At 41.7% G+C, this 20237-nt stretch overlaps 1 protein-coding gene across 1 annotated transcript; it reads left to right on the plus strand.

The window, feature by feature from the left end:
* Window positions 1-9493: 9493 nt before the first annotated feature.
* LOC131478783 (histone-lysine N-methyltransferase PRDM7-like) lies at window positions 9494-14826 on the plus strand (the record flags this gene model as incomplete). Its single annotated transcript, XM_058659353.1, has 5 exons — window positions 9494-9623; window positions 10345-10452; window positions 10662-10933; window positions 11637-11704; window positions 14679-14826. Coding segments are annotated over 5 exons (726 nt in total), but the record flags the coding sequence as incomplete, so codon positions are not given.
* Between the last annotated feature and the right edge of the window lie 5411 nt (window positions 14827-20237).

Here is a 20237-nt window from a genome sequence, read left to right on the forward strand (position 1 = left end):
TGCATTTCTCAGGCAGGTGACAGACATCTAGACTCAGGAGCCACCACCTGCTGCCTCCCAGTTTATGTGTTAATAGATATGTTGAAGCAGGATCAGAGAGAAACTACTATCCCTTCACACAAGGACATCCTCCCTTCCAGTCCAAGTGCATGTCCTCTCTTGTTAATAATTGGTTGTAGGATGTTAATGCACGGTATTACTCTATCCATTATGCTCCACTTGGCATGACTCAACATTGTGTGGGAATATGACAAAGCATCTATAGAAAATGTGAAATGACATATGTATCTCCAGGGCCAGGTCTGGCATCGGTAAAGCATCACCCAGAATCCTAGAATTTCATTTGGGACATGATTGGAGTCTTGGTGCTCCTCTTCTGATCAAGCTTCCTGCTAATGTGACAGAATAGTGGAAGATAGCCAATGTGCTCTGGCACCTACACACCTGCAGGGAACATCATAATGGCCTACTCCTGGCTTTTGTAGCAATTTCGGGCTGAATCAGCAGATGAGAGACCTATTTTCCTCTATCCTACCCCAGACTGTCTATTCCTTCCCACTCTCCCTTTCTCCTTACCTACCTTATTCTTTCTCCTCCCTTTCCAGTCCCTACGTTACTCCTTCTAATAAAAATAAACGGCTTTAAATAATACACAGATTCAAAAATATATGGCAGCATAAAATAAAAAGCTTTCAGCTCCATTCCCAATGACATTATTTTTCTATACTCTTACACAGATATGCCATAATTGGTGCACCTGCTCACCCACTGGCAAACCCTAAAAGAGTGTCCTTCTTTTTGTTGCAATGGATAGGGCTTTTATATGGATATGCATGCACATGGTTGAGTATAGCAAGCAACTTAGCAAGCACTGTATAACACAATTTAGCAAGTTCTCAGAAAAGAGTGATCTCATCACCCACAAACATTGTAATCATCTTAGTTTGAGCACACAGCATGGTATTTATACACACAGAAAACTGCATGAGAATGTGTTTCTCAGGAAGTAAGCATTCTCACAAAGCAAGAAGTTACTGTATTGGGCTAGACCTGATTTGGTAATTACGTAGATTAAAGACAGCTGGAAAACAAATATATATATATATATATATATATATATATATATATATATATATATATATATATATATATATATATATATATATATATATTTTTTTTTTTTAAAGATATTTTCATTGGAAAATCAGATATACAGAGAGACGCAGAGACAGGGGAGAAGATCATCGGTTCACTGATTCACTCCCTAAGCAGCTGCAATGTCTGGAGCTAAAGCAACCCGAAGCAAGCAGACAGGAGCTTCTTCCAGGTCTCCCCCATATATGAAGGGTCCCACATCTTTCAAATGCCTTACCATGCTACAAGCAGGGAGCTGGGTGAGAAGCAGGGCCACTAGGATTAGAAATGGTGCCCAAATGGACTCCCAGTGTAGGTCAGAGATGAATTTCTGGTGATTCCCAGCAATAGTAAGCATAAATATTAAGGCAAGAAAAAAAAAAAAAACAGGAAAATTAAACCTAATGTACTTGTAAGGCCCCATGATACTTGGAAAAGGGGAGGGAGAACAGAGAAATCTACATCACCCTAGAAGGTGTGAGGCAGACGGGAAATATAACCTATCAGGATCATAACTGGTAACTCATAGAAATAGATTTGAATTAGCATTAGACAATAGTAAATATACAAAGGCATATGGGGGAATCAGGAGTAATCCTAACAACCTCTTAACAGGAGGGCATATGCATAGAGCAGGGGGGACCTCAGAATGGTCAGGCGGACAGGAGGAGGCTTTTATACCAATCCTTAATACTCCCAGATACTCACCAAGGACTACCAGTACCAAGGAGCACCGAGGACTACATCCCTACTGCCAAGGAGACCATGAGGAAATGGAGTGCCTTCAGAGACCAAGAACTCTGAGGTCAACCACCCCCATTTGGATCTACCACATGGGATGGAAGAAGCCCAAGTCCTGCCTTGCAGGATCCAAGGTCATCGGAACAACAACCAGGAACCCTGAGTGGTCCGCAGACACAGAAGAACAGTAAACTTTCTTTGGGACGAGGGAGAGGAGCTTTCTCTGGTCCTTGCCTGCTTCCAACTTTGGGTCCCCAACCTCTCTCGTAATAACCATCAGGAGGGCTCCAGAAACCACTCAAAACAAACACACAAACAAACCAACAAACCAAACTAGAATAGATAGACAGAGAACAACAAGGAAAGCTTAGAAACAGACAGGAAATGGTTAGCATGGATGCACTTATAACTCACTGTGTGGGACACAAAGTTTAGTTACTCCTCACTAGGGTATGGAACATTTCTCTGCACACTCCTGCTAAACATGCTCACCTAAACTGTTGAAATATATCCAGTTAGAATTATAGAGTTAGACCACCTGAAAAACAGCCAGGTTCAGCGAAAACATGCTTCAATGCTATAAACTGCTAAAGACTAAAATGAAAATAGGCATGAGACAGCTGAATAGCCATCTAAGCCATTTTAAGGTGTATAGAACACGGTTGAATGTAAACCAAAATTGAAATGTCTATGAAGAAGTCACAGGATGTGGTTGAGAACCTGCATTTTCCTATTAACATATTGATTAACCAATACCATGTCAATTAATGCCATAATGTTGTAAATGATTGGAAATATGTTGTGGCTTTTAATTGATTGGGATGATACCCTGCTGGCTCTACCTTCAGACCAGAGATGGTCTCACCAAGAAACCATTGAACTTACCAGGACAATAAGATGCTGCAATTTATGATTGGTCAAAACTTCCAATGAAAGAATCTCTCAAAGGCAGTAACGGAATTTATACGTTACTTCATTAACATAGGGCTGTATGATAGGTCCAGAATGTGCTATAAACTTTGTGATAAGTGCAATTACTCAATAAGTATATACTTAGATTGTGTGTATGTGTGTATATAGCATACTGTCTTTATAAAGCAACTTTACAGAGTTTGCTCGTTTGAATTATAAATGTATCTTACCACAGGTTCTTTATGATGTACTTTTGGGGGTTGGTGCCATAGTACAGCTGAGGAAGCTACTGCTTACAACGCTGGCATCCCATATTGAAATGCTGACTGGAGTCTCGAGTTCTTCTTCCTATCCAGCTCCCTGCTAAGACACCTCAAACGGCAGTGATTGCTGCTTCCCTGCCGCCCATGATGGAGACCCAGACAGAGTGCCAGGTTCCTAATTTCAGCATGGTCCAGGTCTGGCTATTGGAAATCATCTGTTGAAGATGGAAGAAAACTTCATCTCTCACTCTGTCTTCACAAGAAAAAAAAAGAGAGAGAGAGAGAGAAAGGAAAGAACAGAGGGAAGGAAGGAGGAAACTTTTTTCTCACTTAGATATTATAAATACTGGTTCCTTGATTTGTAACATACTGTGGCTAATATGTAATATAATATGCATGTGCTAGAAAATATCAATCAAATAAATATACTATTCCAGTGCAAAAAAAAAAAACAAAAAAAGAATCTCAATTGAATTTGAACTATGGAAATGCAACAAGGTGGAGCAATCCACCGTGGGGGGGAGGGTTTGGGGAGGGGCAGGGAAAAATCCCAGTGCATAAAAAAAAATGTATCACATAATGCAATGTAATTAATTTAAAAAAAAAGAAAATGAAATAAAAATATGTTTTTTAAAAAATTAGCATTTGTTATATTTCTCTATGCTCATTGTGACATTTAATACATCTCTTGAATTTACTTGTTCTCTTCCGCTGAACACTTTTGTGGTTATTCAAGGCAAAGACATTCAAATTTGTATCTTTCTCTAAGTTGACGTTATTTTTTTCTGTCACTAATACTTTATCTTCCCCTTCAGCTATAGCCTCAAGTATTAAATATATGTATTTCCTGTTTTGATTCTGTACTGGAAAGTTCTCCCTTATTCTGCTTCACTGTTTTCTCATTTTTCTCCTAGCAATACAATTTCCTTTCTTTATCATTTTCATTTTTAATGAATTGATTCATCAGGGTTAGCAAAGGTACACATTCACTACAACACAGACCTGGCAATGTGATATTAACAACAGAAAATAGACTCTACAACTCACAGGTACAATCATAATGCCATAACTAATGGCTTAGGACTTGAGAATGAGACCAATACCACTGCCAGAGCAATACAAGTGAGAGCTATCACCGCACACTCCTAGGAAGTAACACATGCACAGTCTCCAGAATTCAAAGAAACAAGATACATCTAATCCCAAGGTTCAAAGGGAAAGCCCCTAACTCAGAGCCCTGCCGCCAATAAAATAATTAACACATTGCCCCTAGCCTTTCAGAAAGCAGTACACATGGAGAGGTGCTGAACACCAAAGAATATGCATTAGTTCAGATACTGACATTTCAGAAAATAGCACACATATACACCCTGAACTCCCAGGAACCATCACACACATAGACACTGGCACACCCAGAAACAGCCCACATGTGTTTCAGCATACCCAGGACACAATACACAACATGGATTTTGACTTTTCAGGACACAGTTGCTTCTGCCTGGAGTTGAGCTATTGAAAACAAGTCTGGCTTTGGTTCCAGAAAGGCCCAGCATAAATGCAGCATTCTGAAGTTGAAGCTTGACTTGAGCTTGACTCTTGGAGGTCTTACTATCCCCTGAGTAGGACACAGATGTGCTGTGCATAGGGCCAGGACTTGGGTGCGAATAAACTCAGCTCCACCCAAACCAACAGGACCCAAGGCTGAGGTAACCATGACTGATAGTCGTGGCTCCTTCCTCTGCCGTGCACCATCAGTTCCTAGATTGCCAACCAGCACTATTGCTTTCATCATAGCATCATCAGAAAGCAGTACCATACAGAATATTCACACTTCATACTGGCATTTTCTGTAATCCCAGACGTGTCACAGGAGGGGACAACAATGGTTAACAGCACTTGGGAGAGCAGGAATAATAGACCAGAGCCCAGGCCGTGACATTGTAGTGTGACCCCTTTCTCCTTAGCCTGTGCCACAGGCCCCTTCACCCTGAGCACCTACCAATCTCCTCAGAGTGATAGAGTATGGGTCCTTTGCAGTTGAGAGACCATGTCCACTAGCCTGAGAGAGCCCTTTGCCCTCAAGCCTGGTGTGCTGCAATAACCCCCACCCAGCATGTCACCAATCACAGAGTTGTCCTTTGAATAAAGTACAGGCCAGTCCTAAACTGCCCAACTTGAGAGATCCCAAGCCTCATTCACACAAATGCTTAGCCTCAAATAATGCATACACTTACCCAGGCTTCAGTAACCTCAAAGTACCAAAGGCACATACTCTTCAGTCAGGCTCATAAGCTTCCCATCTTAGACTCCAACCCTGTTTCACCTGAGACCGCAAACTTTATCCACCTTTGGGGAAGCCCATCATTCTCAGTACAAACCTGAAGATCTGCAAGTTGACATGCTTGGCCCCCTCCTCACCCCCAAGGAGCCCTGAATTCCAGTATTCCATTAACTGCCTGTCTGCCCCACATTCTGGTTTCCATGACGATGCACCTCTCTTTGTTGAGACAGCAGATGTCTAGAGCTGTAGGAATTCAGTGAGAGCAGAGCCTGCCTGTTGATCACTATCCTGCTGGTGCCACAGCCCATGGCTGGGTTCCTGGTTTTCAGACCTAGCTCAGAGCAAGCCCCTGCATCTTCCCTCTCTCAGAATTCTTGCTTGATGACAGACTCAGAGGAGTTGGAGTGGGATACCAGAATCACATGTGTCAAGATTCCTGCCAAAGCAAGCTTGGACACACCCAGCTTCAGCACTGGGAAATCTGGAGGTGAGAGCCTCGGGCACATTGCTGTGTTAGTGAGGTTGGCACAGGAGGTTCAGGACAGATGTTTAGCATTGGCAGAATAGACAACTGTATCGAGACCAGAGGACATGGCTGATACTTTGTTCTTCTGTAGCCACTGTGATTACACAGCAACCTCTCATGTCTTCTAACATTCCAAGATGCCTTCAAAAATGTTTCCATGTAGTTCTCTAAGGAATAGTGTGCAAAGATTGGCAAGTCAGAGCAGACCAACTTTCAAAAATGAAGTGGAAATATAGCATGCAAGTCACACAGACCTATGCAGCATCAGCCCATTGTGCTTGTGTGTTTCCCCTCCCCTTGTCCCACCTGTTCAGGGATGAATATGGACAAGGATGTTTGTGTTCTGACTATGCAGACCTCTCACCTGTACTCAATACTCCCAGTCCATCCTGGGAGTACTATGAATCGCTTTGCCTAGCACTTCTTCTTCTAGGTGTATTGCCTAAAGGGAAGATTTTGCTTTAATCTAACTCTGAGAGCCCCCTCAACTGGCTTTCTTATGAGTGCTGGCACTCACAGCCCCTGGACAACACTAATGCTTTTGAGAATAGAGGCCTATAAAGAAAGTGAGGGCCAGGAGAAATAAGCAGCAACTGAAAACCATTCTTGGGATCAAACTCAGCAATATTTGATTAACACCATTTACTATCTTGAAAACAGTGCCTGTCAGAGGCTGCTGACTTATATAAGATCCTAGAACAGTAACTATGCTATTAATCAGACAAAAAGTGGAAAATGTATGAACAGTTGACACTTAACCTGAACTAACTAATTCAAGACGGAAGTACAACCAAGCTTGTACATAAGTGGTTTGTGTATGTTGTTCAAAGTCAGAGACAGGGAGCGAAAAAGAGACAGAGAGATCTACCCATTTATTCACTCCCTAGTCTGTGCAGATGAACCTGGTCAACATTAGAGACCGGAAGCTTTCATTTGGGTAGAAGAATCCCAAGTATTAGGGCCATTACTTCCTGCTTCCCCAATTGCACCACCAGGTGATGAAGTGAAAATGACAGGTGGAACTGAAACCAGTGCTCAAGAATGGGGTTGCTCATGTTGTAGACTACTCAAACTGTCGCCCAACAATTCATTGGAAGTGTTGACTTTCTTTCTTTCTGATGACTATGCTATTTTTTTTATTAAGTCTCACAGGTTGTTAATGGAATTTTCAGGGTTTTCCATGTGTAAGCTCATGCCAAATGCAAATGTAGAAAACATGTTGCTTCATTTCCAAACTGGAGAAGCTATTTCCTCACCTCATTGTTCTGTCTAGGAAAAGTTTCAGATCAAATAATAGTAGCAAGTATGTAGAAACCATTCCTTGTTTCTGATCTTAGAGAAATTATTTTCAATTTCTAAAAACTAACTATGCAATTAATTACAGATTTTTCCGTATGATTTTTATTTTCTTTTCAAGGAAATTTCTTTCTGTTCCTAAATTGTTCATCAGTTACATTCTGAAAATCAAATTACTTTATTTAATTGAACACAATAGACATAAGTCAGAGTGGATGTGGAAATGAAGGATTTCTTTTGTTTTTTGGGTCTGTTTTAAAGATAAAAATCTTCAACACATACACATACATCTTAGTGATAGTTAAAAGATATTTTCATGTCACATCTGGATCACAGGTAGAATCCCTACTCTCTGATCCAAAATTCTTTTCTGCTAAGAATTTGCAAAGTTTTGAAATATTTATCAATGCTTTCTTGTCACCTTCTAGTCAAACCTCATCGCATGACCTGCAAAAAGAAACACACCAGACAGCAGAAGGTGAGTAGCTCTTAAAACCCTTTCACTAAAAGAAAATAATAATAAATCGATAAATAATGATCCTCTTAAGTCCCTCACAGGTAAGAGAAGAAAGGACACTGTATACTATTAACTGTCTTCTTCCTCTCATGATCTTTCGTAATAGCTAACATGATCAGGAACCTTAAACAAGACTTCTTGTGTCGCTACTTCTTGTGTTGTTTTCACGGTATTTCAGACTTTGTAAGGTTTATCATCAACACACACAGTTAAACCTTCCAACAACCCTATGAATCAGTTACTGAAATACACTCCTTTAAATGTTGAGGAATGTGAGGTATAGTACTGTTAAGTGTTTGAGATAAGAGTGGGTGTCCACACCTTCATAGGGACTTTATTTAGAGCAGAGAAAGTCTGCAAGGGCCTAGTGGCTAAATCCTCACCTTGCACACTCCGAGGTCCCATGTGGAAGCCAGTTCATTTCCCAGCTGTTCCACTTCCCATCCAGTTCCCTGCTGATGGCCTGGGAAAGCAGTGTAGGATGGCCCAAAGCCTTACGACCATGGCACCACGTGGGAGACCTGGAGGAGGCTCCTGGTTCTGGGCTTCAGATCAGCCTGGCTCTGGCTGTAGCCATCACTTGGGAATGATCCAGTGGACTGATAATAGTTGTCTCTCTTTCCCTCTGGAAATGTTCCTTACGAATTAACATGAAATCTTACTGGAGAGAGAGAGAGAGAACCTCCAAGCCTGAAGACTCCAGGCTTTAATGCTGAGAATGTATCAAACAGGCAGTAACTTAAACTTCCCTCTGTGTTCACTCATACATTAAACAGAATTGTATCTTGAACTCATGTCCTCATTCTTGTAGGATAAAACAACATCCTCTTTCTCTGGGTACTGAGTACGCAGTCCTTCCAATGTTTGCAATTATTTTTGTTTCCTGTTGCTTCGACAATACAACGTGACTTTTGAGCGTCCAGTTGATTACAAATATTTCTCCAAAATTTTGGCAGAGTTTGGGTCATGAAGAACTTCCCCAAATTTTCTGGAAAATTCATTCAACATTTTCTGATAAAACAGAAAAGCAAGTCCAAGGAATTCTAAAGATATATATATATCTTATACATATCTGCTATATGTATCATATATATGATATATGTATGTATGACTTGGGTTTCAGCTATAAAAACATGGTAAACTGGTCGTAGCACTATAGATATTACTAAATCAAATTAATGAGTATGTAATATCTCAAAATGAACTTTAGCTATATGTATGCCAATTTACAGGTCAACAAGAGTAGCTGTGGAGAAGTATCTAACAGTACATCTGGGTTCAAGCCAATTGATATAGGCACCAGCTCATCCAATCCCCAAATCAATTAAGCTCAGGATATTGTCCTTTTCAGCTTTTATCACCATCTTAATTTTTTTTCTAACCTCATGTATGCCAGCAAATTCTCCAGTTGTATTTCATCCTGTCTGTGCTTTCCTATATTTTCCCTTCACGGTCCACAGGTTGATAAGACATACTTTCCTAAAGAAGCCCTACCAACCTGCTTTCACAAATATTGTCCTCCAGATTATCTTTCTAAATGTTCTCCCCTTTTCCACTTTCATTTGTGCAGAGGAAATTGAAAACCATCTAGAGAGAAACAGCCTCAAATGATGTGATCTATCCCCAAATACACTAGAAACATAGACACTGCTTTTCCCTTCAGTATTCAATCACCTCATATGTTCGCATGTTTGCTGATACTTTAAAGAATGCCATGTACCTGAAAACACTTTGCAATCCCAAAGGACAAATGCACTGAACAATGAGTTTAAAAAAATGTTACTTTCTCATTAAAGGGAAAGTCCAGCGGGCCTTTACATAATGAAATCAGTACGAAGGAATCATCAGGAACTGCAAATTTACTAAACACAACTGGCTCAAAGAAGGGCCGGAAAGCAGTGTTCCATCCTAAGGAATCAAACAGCTCAGGACAGCACTCTACACAAAAACTTGGTAAGAAAATAATTTCAGGAGCTGTCTCTCTAGGCCCACTAGGAAGCCCAAGGAAGGTGAAGCTTGATGAGGATGGTCAAGCTGTGAGGGATGCAATTGCATGCTTGGGTCACACTCAACACAAAATAAATAGAGCCTCTAGAAACATGATTACATTTTAAGCTCTTTGGGGAATATCTAAAAAAAAAAAATAGTGGGATCAGGTTACTTAGCCTATATGCAGACACTTCATGGAGAGGAAGTCAGTTGTCCTAGGAGTGAAGATACTAGTTAATATGCCTGTTTCCCATGGCAGAGTGCCTGGGTTCCAGAACTGACCCTATCTCTGACTCTAGCAAATTGTTGATATACAAATTAGTAACACTTGGTGAGGAGATAAGTGATTGAGGTCTTAAACCCCCTGGGAAAACTGAATAAAGCTTTCTGATCTGAGACTGATTTGGGTGCTATCCAGGTTACTCAAAAAGTGAACCTACCCACCTCTCTCTGCCTTCTGTGTACTCTGATTCTCTCAACTGCTGTGTCAATCTCTTGATGTGTCTTTCTTTGCTGTTTAAATAAACAGATATTCAAACTTCAGGGGAAATGAATTAAAACCAGAGATTGTAATGAAAAACAAATGTCCATGCAGTTTTTCCTTGTCTTGAAAGCCCTTTATTTTATTTGAAACATTAAACCCAAAAGAACTGATAACTTCACTGACTTAGTCTCTCCATCTCAGAACTCAGAAGAAAGGATGAGAATGAAGAATTTCAGATGTACAACTTGAAAGGAAGAAAGAGTCAGACATACAAAGAGTTCAGTGAGACTGAGGATGATGACTACCTGTGTAAGTGACCCTTTGGCACATCCACAAAGAAAAATCCCATAGTCTGAATTGAAATTCCACTTGTAATTTGGTCTTACATCATTCTGTCTTCTGGTAACTTGGGGTGCAAGACTGAGACTGAGTGATGTGAACACTTGACTGCTTCTGATACTCTCTATAGCCAGCAACGTTTGGTATATGTTCCTCATCCCTTCCACTCTCATTTCCAGATTGTGAGAAGTGTCAGATCTGCTTCCTGAAGAGCTGTGCTGCTCATGGACCCCCCGTGTTTCTAAAGGACAATCCAGTGGATAAGGGACATCCTAGTCGTGCTCTCCTCAGTGTGCCCACTGGACTTCGAGTTGGCCCATCGAGCATTCCGGAAGCTGGGCTTGGAGTATTTAATGAAGCATCTGATCTGCCTTTGGGGCTGCACTTTGGTCCTTTTGAGGGCAAGATCACAGAAGTAGAAGAGGAAGCTGACAGTGGGTACAGCTGGCAGGTAAGAAGCACATCCCTTTCCAGTCTGATGGCTTTTCTCCTGCCTAGCATGAGACTGGTTCATGTGTCCTTCTACACATTATGGCATGAGTTGAGCCAACATGATCAGCCAGGCTGTAAAGATTAGCATAGGGCTCGGCGTCGTGGCCTTGTGGCTAAAGTCCTCACTTTGAACCTGCTGGGATCAAAACTGGGCACTCTTTCTAATACCAGCAGTTCCACTTGCCATCCAGCTCCCTGTTTGTGGCCTAGGATAGCAGTTGAGGACAGCCCACGCCTTGGCACCCTGCATCTGCATGGGAGACCCCAAAGAGTTTCCTGGTTCCCAGCTTCGGATCGGCACAGTACCGGCTGCTGTGGTTAGTTGGGGGAGTGGCTCATCAGATGGTAGACCTTCCAATCTCTCTCTCTGTCTCCTCTTCTCTGTACATCTGACTTTGTAATAAAAATAAATAATTCCAAAAAATAAATAAATATTAGCCTAGAGAAAATCACTGGGCTGTTAAAAATAAAGCAGTGGCAATCTCCTCTATGGGCTTCTACTGTAGGGAAATAAACCAGAATAAATGTGTACCAACACTATGTAAAGTCTCAACATGTGTCGGAGTCATGTAATGTCACAGAACATGAGGATAGAGTTGTTAATAATTCTGCTGAACTGCACCCATTTCAGAAACGTATTAACCTATTTTTTTGAAACTCAGATAGCCAAGGGCAGGAACAGCTATGAGTACGTGGATGGAAAGGATACTTCTTTGGCCAACTGGATGAGGTAAGAGCCATGGCATGTTACAACTATACAGGATATTTCTCACCAAGACAAGATCTCTTTCCTTTCTCCTTTACTTTCCTCCGTGACTTTTGCATCATATGTCCTCTTTCATGTTTATTCTAATGAAATGTGAATGTCATGACCTGTTTCTAAAAGCATATTCTATATAAATACTATTTCTTTTTTTTTATTCATTAATTACATTGCATTATGTGACACAGTTTCATAGGTACTTGGATTCTCCCCACTCCTCCCCAAACCCTCCCACCATAGTGGATTCCTCCACATTTTGCATAACCACAGTTCAAGTTCAGTTGAGATTCCTCCATTGCAAGCATATACCAAACATAGAAACCCGCATCTTATTGTCCAGCCAAGTTCAACGGCTTCTTAGGCATACCCTCTCTGGACGGCAGGCAGAGCCAGCAGAGTATCATCCCAATCAATTAAAAGCCAGGGAACTTGAGCATTTTTTCATATGTTTATTTGCCATTTGGGTTTGTTCTTTTGTGAAGTGTCTGCCCATTTCCCATGCCCATTTCTTGAGTGGCTTGTTTGTTTTGACATTTTGGTTGTTTTGTAGCTCTTTGTATATTCTATCACCTATGTAGTGCGTGAATATCTTCTCCCATTCTGTGGGTTACTTTGTTACTTTGTTGATTATTTCCCTGGCTGTACAGAAGCTTCTTAGTTTGATGAAATCCCATTTGTTTATTCTGGTCTTGATTGCTATTGCCTTTGGTGTCCTTTTTAGGAAGTATGGACCTACCCCCAGATCTTGCAGAGTATTTCCAACCTTTTCTTCCAAAGGTTTGAAGGTTTCTTGATGTAGGTTTAGATCTGTTATCCATTTAGATTTGATCTTAGTGTATGGTGAGAGTGTACAGTGAGAGCTTGATTTGTGTCCCATTTGGATTCCTCTGATTGCTTTTTCTTGTCTTATGGCCTCAGCGAGTACCTCTAGGACTATGTTGAATAGTATTGGAGGAAGTGGACATCCCTGTCTTGTTCCAGATCTCAATGGGAAGGGTTCCAGTGTTTCTCCATTCAGTATGATGCTGGCGTTGGGTTTTTCATATATCGCTTTGATTATGTTGTGGTTTATTCCATCAATGCCTACCTTGGTTAGGGTTTTTAGCAGGAAGTGGTGTTGGATTATGTCGAAAGCTTTTTCTGCGTCTATTGATATGATCATGTGATTTTTGTTTTTCAGCTTTTGGATGTGGTGTATCACATATATGGATTTCCGGACGTTGAACCATTCCTGCATTCCAGGGATGAATCCTACCTAATCTGAATGAATGATCTGTCCGATGTGTTTTTGAATTCTATTTTCTAGGGTTTTGTTGAGAATCTTAGCATCAATATTCATCAAAGAGATAGGTCTGTAGTTTTCTTTCTCTGTTGGTTTTCTGTCTGGTTTTCGGATTAAGGTAATGTTGACTTCATAGAACGAGTTTGTCAGGGTTGCTTCCTTTTCTATTGTTTTGAAGAGTTTGTAGAGGATTGGGGTTAGTTGTGTTCGGAATGTTTTGTAGAATTCTGTAGCGTTTTCGTCAGGGCCTGGCTTTTCTTTGATGGGAGATCTTTAATCACTGATTCAATCTCTGCTTCAGTTATGGGTTTGTTCAGTTCGTTTGCTGCCTCTGGACTAAGTTTTGGCAGGTGGTGTGAGCCTAAGAACTTTTCCATTTCTTGTTGGTCTTCTGATTTGTTGGAGTACAGCGCTTTGTAGTAATTTCTAATTATGTCCTTAATGGCTGCGGTGTCTGTTGTTATGTTGCCTTTTTCATCTTTGATGCTGTTAATTCTTGCTTTCTTACCATAACATAAATCACTATGCTTAATAAACAGAACACAAAGATGGGCCTTGAGGAATCTAGATCAACTGGGGTCATTAGACTCACTCTTTCTCTAATTAGCATTGATTAAGCCCTTCCAGTGTCAAAAATTTCCTAAATACATGGAGATTCCATGAAATTGGTGCCTGGCAGTAATGTTTCTTAGTCTTTTGACAATTATACACTGTCAGAACAACTTCAGACATAAGACCTTCAATCGATGAGACAGTGAAAGATAAAAAAAAAAAAAAGAGTAAACAGCTGGGTTCTGGGGACAGGCATTGACAAGCAGTGGGCTAAGGCAGTGACTGTGAAGCCTGCATCCCAAGTACTGGTTGCTCTACTGCCAAACCAGTGGCTTCCCCATGCATCCAGGGAAGTTTTGGAGAATGTCCTCAATCTTTGACCTCTGTGCCCACGTGGAAGACCTGGTTGAAGCTCCTGCCTGCCACTGTGTCCTTTCTGTGTCCCCATTCCACCCGTTCTCCTGGCATCTCTGTCTCTTTCCCCTTGTCCTCTTTGCTTCTCTGCCTCTCAAATAAAAATAAAACACTAAACTTTATCAATTAAGCAAAACAAAACCAAACCTGGGATGTGGATGAGAGAAGGAAGCTGTATCTGGACAAAGGTTTCTGTGAGCAGTTCTGTGAGAGGATAAGAAACAATGAAGACTCATCTACATTTCTGGATCTGGATCTTGGACTCCCAAGATCCAGGAGAAAGATCCAAGAGAAAGGACTCCAAAGGATTGCCTTTGGGAAAGCTGAGGTGTGGAGCATGTGTGGAAAGCTAGATGTAAGGAGTGTGTCCACTCATCCAATTCTGTAGCAGAAAACTGAATGAAATTTGGAGTTTAGGGAAACTCTGTGTGCTTCATGGCAGTCAAGGTGGGAGTAAGGTGGGCTTGAGTTTTGAGGATGACTAGTGAGGAAGGAAGGAAGAAAGCATACTTATCACAATGAACACTGTATCTACAACTTGTACCTGGGAGTTCACTGATCTCATGAGAGAGGTGTATGTTTTCTGGGAGAGCTCTTGCAGAATTGGGATTCAAGCAGGGTGGAGGCTATTACAGAACACACGAGATTTGAACGTGACAGAGCATTCAAACTCAGCATTTATCTCCACCCCAGATATGTGAACTGTGCCCGCAATGATGAGGAGCAGAATTTGGTGGCCTTCCAGTACCACAGGCAGATATTTTACCGCACCTGCCAGGTCATCAAACCAGGCTGTGAGCTGCTAATATGGTATGGGGATGAGTATGGCCAGAAGCTGGGTATCAAGGGAAGCAACGAGAAGAAAAAGAAGGGAAGAAAAAGGAAGAGCTCACAACAGTGAGAGGTAAGTAGCACTGTTGTGTTGAAATAAGCAAAGGAGTCCCCTTGGGAATATTTGTGATTCAACTCTAAGGAGTCAAATGTATTGTAAGTGCTGCCAAAGTTCAATTCAAATGTGATTTCCATTTAGCAAAAACAAAGACTTACTTATCAAATAAAAGGAAGAGTTATAAGAGACTCAAGCACAGAGATAGAGAGAGAGAGATAGAAAGGAGAGATCACCACCTACTGTTTTATTCCCCAAAAGCTGCACTAGGGCATAGTATGGCATCCTATGGCTAAGGTCCTCACCTCGGACATGCTGGGATCCCATGTGGACGCCGGTTCATGTCCTGACTGCTCCAAATCCCTTCCAGAATCCTGTTTGTGGTCTGGGAAAGCACGTGAGGATGGCTTCAAGCCTTGGGATCCTACACACACATGGGGGACCCTGCATGAAGTTCCTGGCTCAAGACTTTGAATGGACACATCTCTGGTTATTGTGGCCACTGGGGAGTGAATCAAAAGGCAGAAGATTTCCTCTCTGTCTCTACACCAACCATGTATCTGCATATGATATATATAAATATGTAATATAATATATATGTATATATATATACATATATAAATGCAATTAGATTTAATGCTGCACCTGCCAAAACTATCTCTGGCTTGAGCCAGGAGTCTGGAATGCATCTAGGTCTCCCATGTATTTCAGCACTTGAACCATCTTGTGCTCTTTCCCTGGGTACAGTAACACACAGGAGATTGAACATGGAGCAACCAGAGCTCAATCTAATGCTTCTACGGCATACTAGTGTCATAGTCAGTGACTTAAACCAGTGTAACCAAATCCTGACCCATTTTTTATGTCTTTGACTCCTGGGTACAATTGATACCGTTTTCATTTAGTTCTTTTACTTGTTAAATACTTGGTGCACAAAAGTATCCCACAACACCCCCTTTGGAGAGGGCCCAACACAAAAAACAAGGTCTTGGTCACTTTGCAGCTCTTCTACTATGGAAGTTCCCTCTGGATCATGAACAGTTTATTTTACATTTTCTCCATGCTCCCCGCCCCCTCCAAAAAAAAAAAGCCATATGTTTCTATTTAGTCATTGTTTCAATGCGATGTTGTCATGTGAATTTTGTGCTTAAGACTGTCCATGGAAATGGAGATTTGCTGAATAATACAATTGAGTGAAATATGAGTATGAGCACAGCCAAGTGTTTCAGAATAGGTCTGGTTTTCATGTCTGTTTGCCTCTTTAGAAAGACTTTTCTATTTACTTGAAAAGCTACAAACAGGGAAGAGAGAAATCCATTATCTGCTGGCTCATTTCCCAAATAGCCCCAACAACAAGGGCTGGACCAGATTTAGGTCAGGGCCAAAGAATTTCTTTCAGGTTTCGCACATAGTGGCATCTACAAACTAAGGCCATAGTCTGCTGTTTTCCCAGACGTACTCTCAGGGGGGTTGCTCAGAAGCAGCATAGCTACGAGTCCAGCAATCATATATACAGGCTGGCAGCACTGCAGTCTGAAGCTTAACGCACCTCACCACCACGCTGTTTTCCCCCGTCTAGATTTTCCTGAGTAAAAAAGACTCTTGTGGAGATTTGGGTCATCTCACTGAGGTTGATAGAGTCTTATGTGTAAACCTATCAGAGGGCAGTGGGTATCTGAAATTGGGGTCAGAGAGCTAGTCAGTCAATGGATGGAGTAATCTTGGAAGTGGGAAGGTCCAATGCATGGAAAATAGGCAAACGCTGAGATTGGTCAATACAGAGAAGCATGACACCTGACGATAGTCTTTCACATGATTTGTGTGACAGGGAGGAAAAGCAATCCTTGGCGTAGGCATGAGTCAGTGGTAGTTAGGTTGTCTCAGACTCAGGAACGGGCATTACTGTCCCTTGCCTAGCCAGAGCAGTAACACAAAACATCAAGTTGCACTTATTTTGGGTTGAGAAACACAGATCTACTCATAGGTGCTCATCTTAAACAAAATGTGTCTTCCAAATTTGTGGATCTCCTGTTGTGTGGCTTCTTCCTTCATAGAGCTCTTCCTGTTCATAAAGAGTGTCAAGAAGGAAATTCTACCCTGAGTGATCAGAGTTCTTTTCAACACAAAAAGATAGCCTTAAGTAACTTTTCAGACAAAGTGCCAGGGATCCAAGTGAAGGCTTTGGGGGACAGAGAAGTACAGGGAAACATGAATGAAGAGGACATCCTCAACAGATGTGGTAGAGGTCCCTGAGGTCTAAGCTATGAAGGTAGTCTAAGAGTGAAACTACAGAATGGTAGTTGGGTTGTATTGGACTGGTTCATTTGTGAAAAGATCTGCTGATACAGACCTTTTGGATTTCTAAAGCTGTCATAGAAATTAAAAAAAAAAAAAGAAGATAATTGACGTATCACACAGGATCACTTGGTGGATGCCAGCTGTTTCTAGTACATGAGGAACAAATAGTAGGACAGGCTTAACCCAAGTGAAAGCAGGTAGCCAGGCTGTTTCTCTGTATCTGTCCTAACCTCAAACCATCTTATTTTGGAAGACACAATGTAGTCAGAAATCCATCCTGGTTACCTATGCTCGCTTGTCGTTTTCAGTCACAAGTCCCTCATTTGACATGCCATCCTTAGTTACTGCTCTTGGGACTTCTCAGAAACATCTGCAAGACAGCTCCTGTAACCAGGGAACCATTCTCAAGGGGATGGGCACCATCTGATCCACATAGTTGCCATGACACAGTTAAGGACAAGAGGTCCATAAAAATTCCAAACCCATTTCAAAAACAAAAAAGCAGAGGGAGAAATAAGGGCAATTCTTTTTTTCTTCCAGCCTCCACCCAAAAGTCATTGGAGGCCTCGAGTGAGAGTGAGAAAAAGAGGATGATCCCACAAGAGGCTAGGCAGTGAATGCAGAGGAAGCATTCAAATCTTCTGTGAGAGGTAGCATTCCCAAACAGAGTAGGGACTGAGTATGGCAACTGTTTGTAGGGCATCAGTGATATGTCACAGATTATTATCTGTCACCAGAGAGTTTGCAAACTGGGAAGAAACCCAATGATTGTGAATAATGCAGGCAATGCTTCACACAAAAATCACACCTCACCAGGCACCAAGAGACTCACAAGGGAGAAGCTCTCAATTTGAAGGGAGTGTAGGAGGGTTTTCACACAGAAGTTACATTTCATCACACACCAGAGGACACAGAAGGTAGAAGCCATATGCTTTCAGGGAGTGTGGTTGAGACTACACTCAGCAGCGTAGTAGAGAACACATGTGGGAGGAAGCAGCGTGTTTGTGGAGAAGGAGAGTGAAAGAGAGATAAAATCATCTAACAGCCAACACAAGCCAGCAGCATTTAGTTCAGAGAGGTCTTGAGCTATTGGAGTCATGAGTTTCTCCAACAGTGTACAGACTGAAGAAATGTTTAAGCACGTTTCCACTCTCATGAGAAATGGGTTAGAGAACAGAGGAGTGTTGCTGAGATTTTGGGGGGATGTTGACTTGTGACCCTTAGACACATCTTTCACCAACCTGTTTTCTTCATGCTAATGAATGTTGTCTGCATACACACCTGAAGACCAAGTTACATGCCACCACTGCTATTACTGTTTAAGACAGAGGTTCTAGATCAGGTTTCCTTAAGACTTCATGGAGCTGTAAACCTGTATTTCTTTTGAGTATATGAAAGGCGGATCTGTTCACAGACTGTGGGAGAGAAACCTGTTGTTAAACAGACACTGGGTTTAGGAGAGGAATCTTATCTCCAGTGAAGCATGATGGCCTCTCTTTGACTTTGGCTCTGATATTGTTGCAAGAAATGGCATCTTCTGGTACCTCCACCTGCTGTTTCCAGGCTCTATACCCTCAGGGTTGAAGACCAACAGATGTATGGTGCACTTACATGTAGGTGTTTGCATGACTATGTGGGTGTCATGGAAATGTGCACCTGTGTGCATGTCAGGGAATTGTAATGACATATGTATGTATGTGCCTATGATCATGAGTAACACATATTCATGTGTGTTTCTCTCCTATATGCTAATTATAGGAGAAGCCGATGCTCCTGAGACTGCAAGGACCCAGGTAACATTTGCTGGCTGGGTGTGTCTGAGGGTAGAGAATTCATATTGTGTCTGATGGGGCTGGGGAGAAACAGTGAGAAAAGGTCCAAAGTTTCAGGGCCTGACCAGTCATGGGTAGACACACTACAATTATGAATCCATCTACACAGATGCTACACCCAGTACAGGGACACCAGTGGCTCCCAGGATTGGCTGCACAGAACTACAGATGAGTTGGTGCCAGTTCCAGGTCTAAGTGGAGAATTTCTCAGGTCGTGCAAGGGCTTGGGAAGCAGTACTCATTTGGCTACCCAGAGAAGCTTTGGACAGTATTACATGGCAGCTTTTCAATGGTTAGGGTGAGAAAATACTTTTGACTTTTGCTGAGACTCGATTTGGGGTATGATACGTGGTCTAATTCTGAAAAGGTTCCAAATGCTGGTGAGAACAGTGTGTAGTTTGTAGATATTAGGTCAAATATTATGCAAACTGTCTGTGAAGCCCATCTGCTGGATAGCATGATTTGACTTGAATTTAGGTTTATTGGCTTTCTGTCTGGATGATTCATTCTGTGTCATACTGAAGGAACTCTGACACGGAGTATGATGTCTCAATGATTTTTTGTTACCAATATTTATTTGAAATGGATCAGAGGTAGAGCAGCCAGGACTCCAACCCATGCTCATGCAGGATGTGGGCATCACAGGTAATGGCTTAAAGTACAGGTTAAGGTACAGGTAGTGGCCACAGTGCTGACCCCTCCACCAGTGTCTTAACCACTAGAGCAACTGTTACTCATCTGGTACTCATTGATTCTTTGAAGTTCAGTTTAAATATTTGATTAGGGAATTTCTTCTTAAACTGTTGAGGTTTGGACCTTGCCTCTGGACCCATCTAGACATCCATTCACATTTTCATCAAACTCTGGCTTTTTCCTTTGTAACGTTTAATACAATCATATGTAATAGTAGTGTCATCTGTAGGATTCAGTGTTCTGTGTAATACGGAATATTTCACTTGGCAATCACCACATTATCATAGATCCAGGACCTTTTTTTTCATAGGTTGGTGTTCAATATTCTCTTCTCAGGCAGTTCCTTTAATACACTCATTCATCTTACTAGCTATTCTCAAAGGGCTACATAGGTGGGGAATTGTAGAGTTTTTGAACCTTGGTGTGGGTAACAGAGGCTGATGGCCAAAGAAGATTAGGGTTCAGTGATTTGGGAAGCAAAAGGTGAGTGAGGCGGAAATTCTCCGAACAGTCATGGAATGAGGCTGCCCCCCACCTCCCACT

Source organism: Ochotona princeps, chromosome Y (genome assembly GCF_030435755.1).
Source record: "Ochotona princeps isolate mOchPri1 chromosome Y, mOchPri1.hap1, whole genome shotgun sequence".
Taxonomy (NCBI): Eukaryota; Metazoa; Chordata; class Mammalia; order Lagomorpha; family Ochotonidae; genus Ochotona; species Ochotona princeps.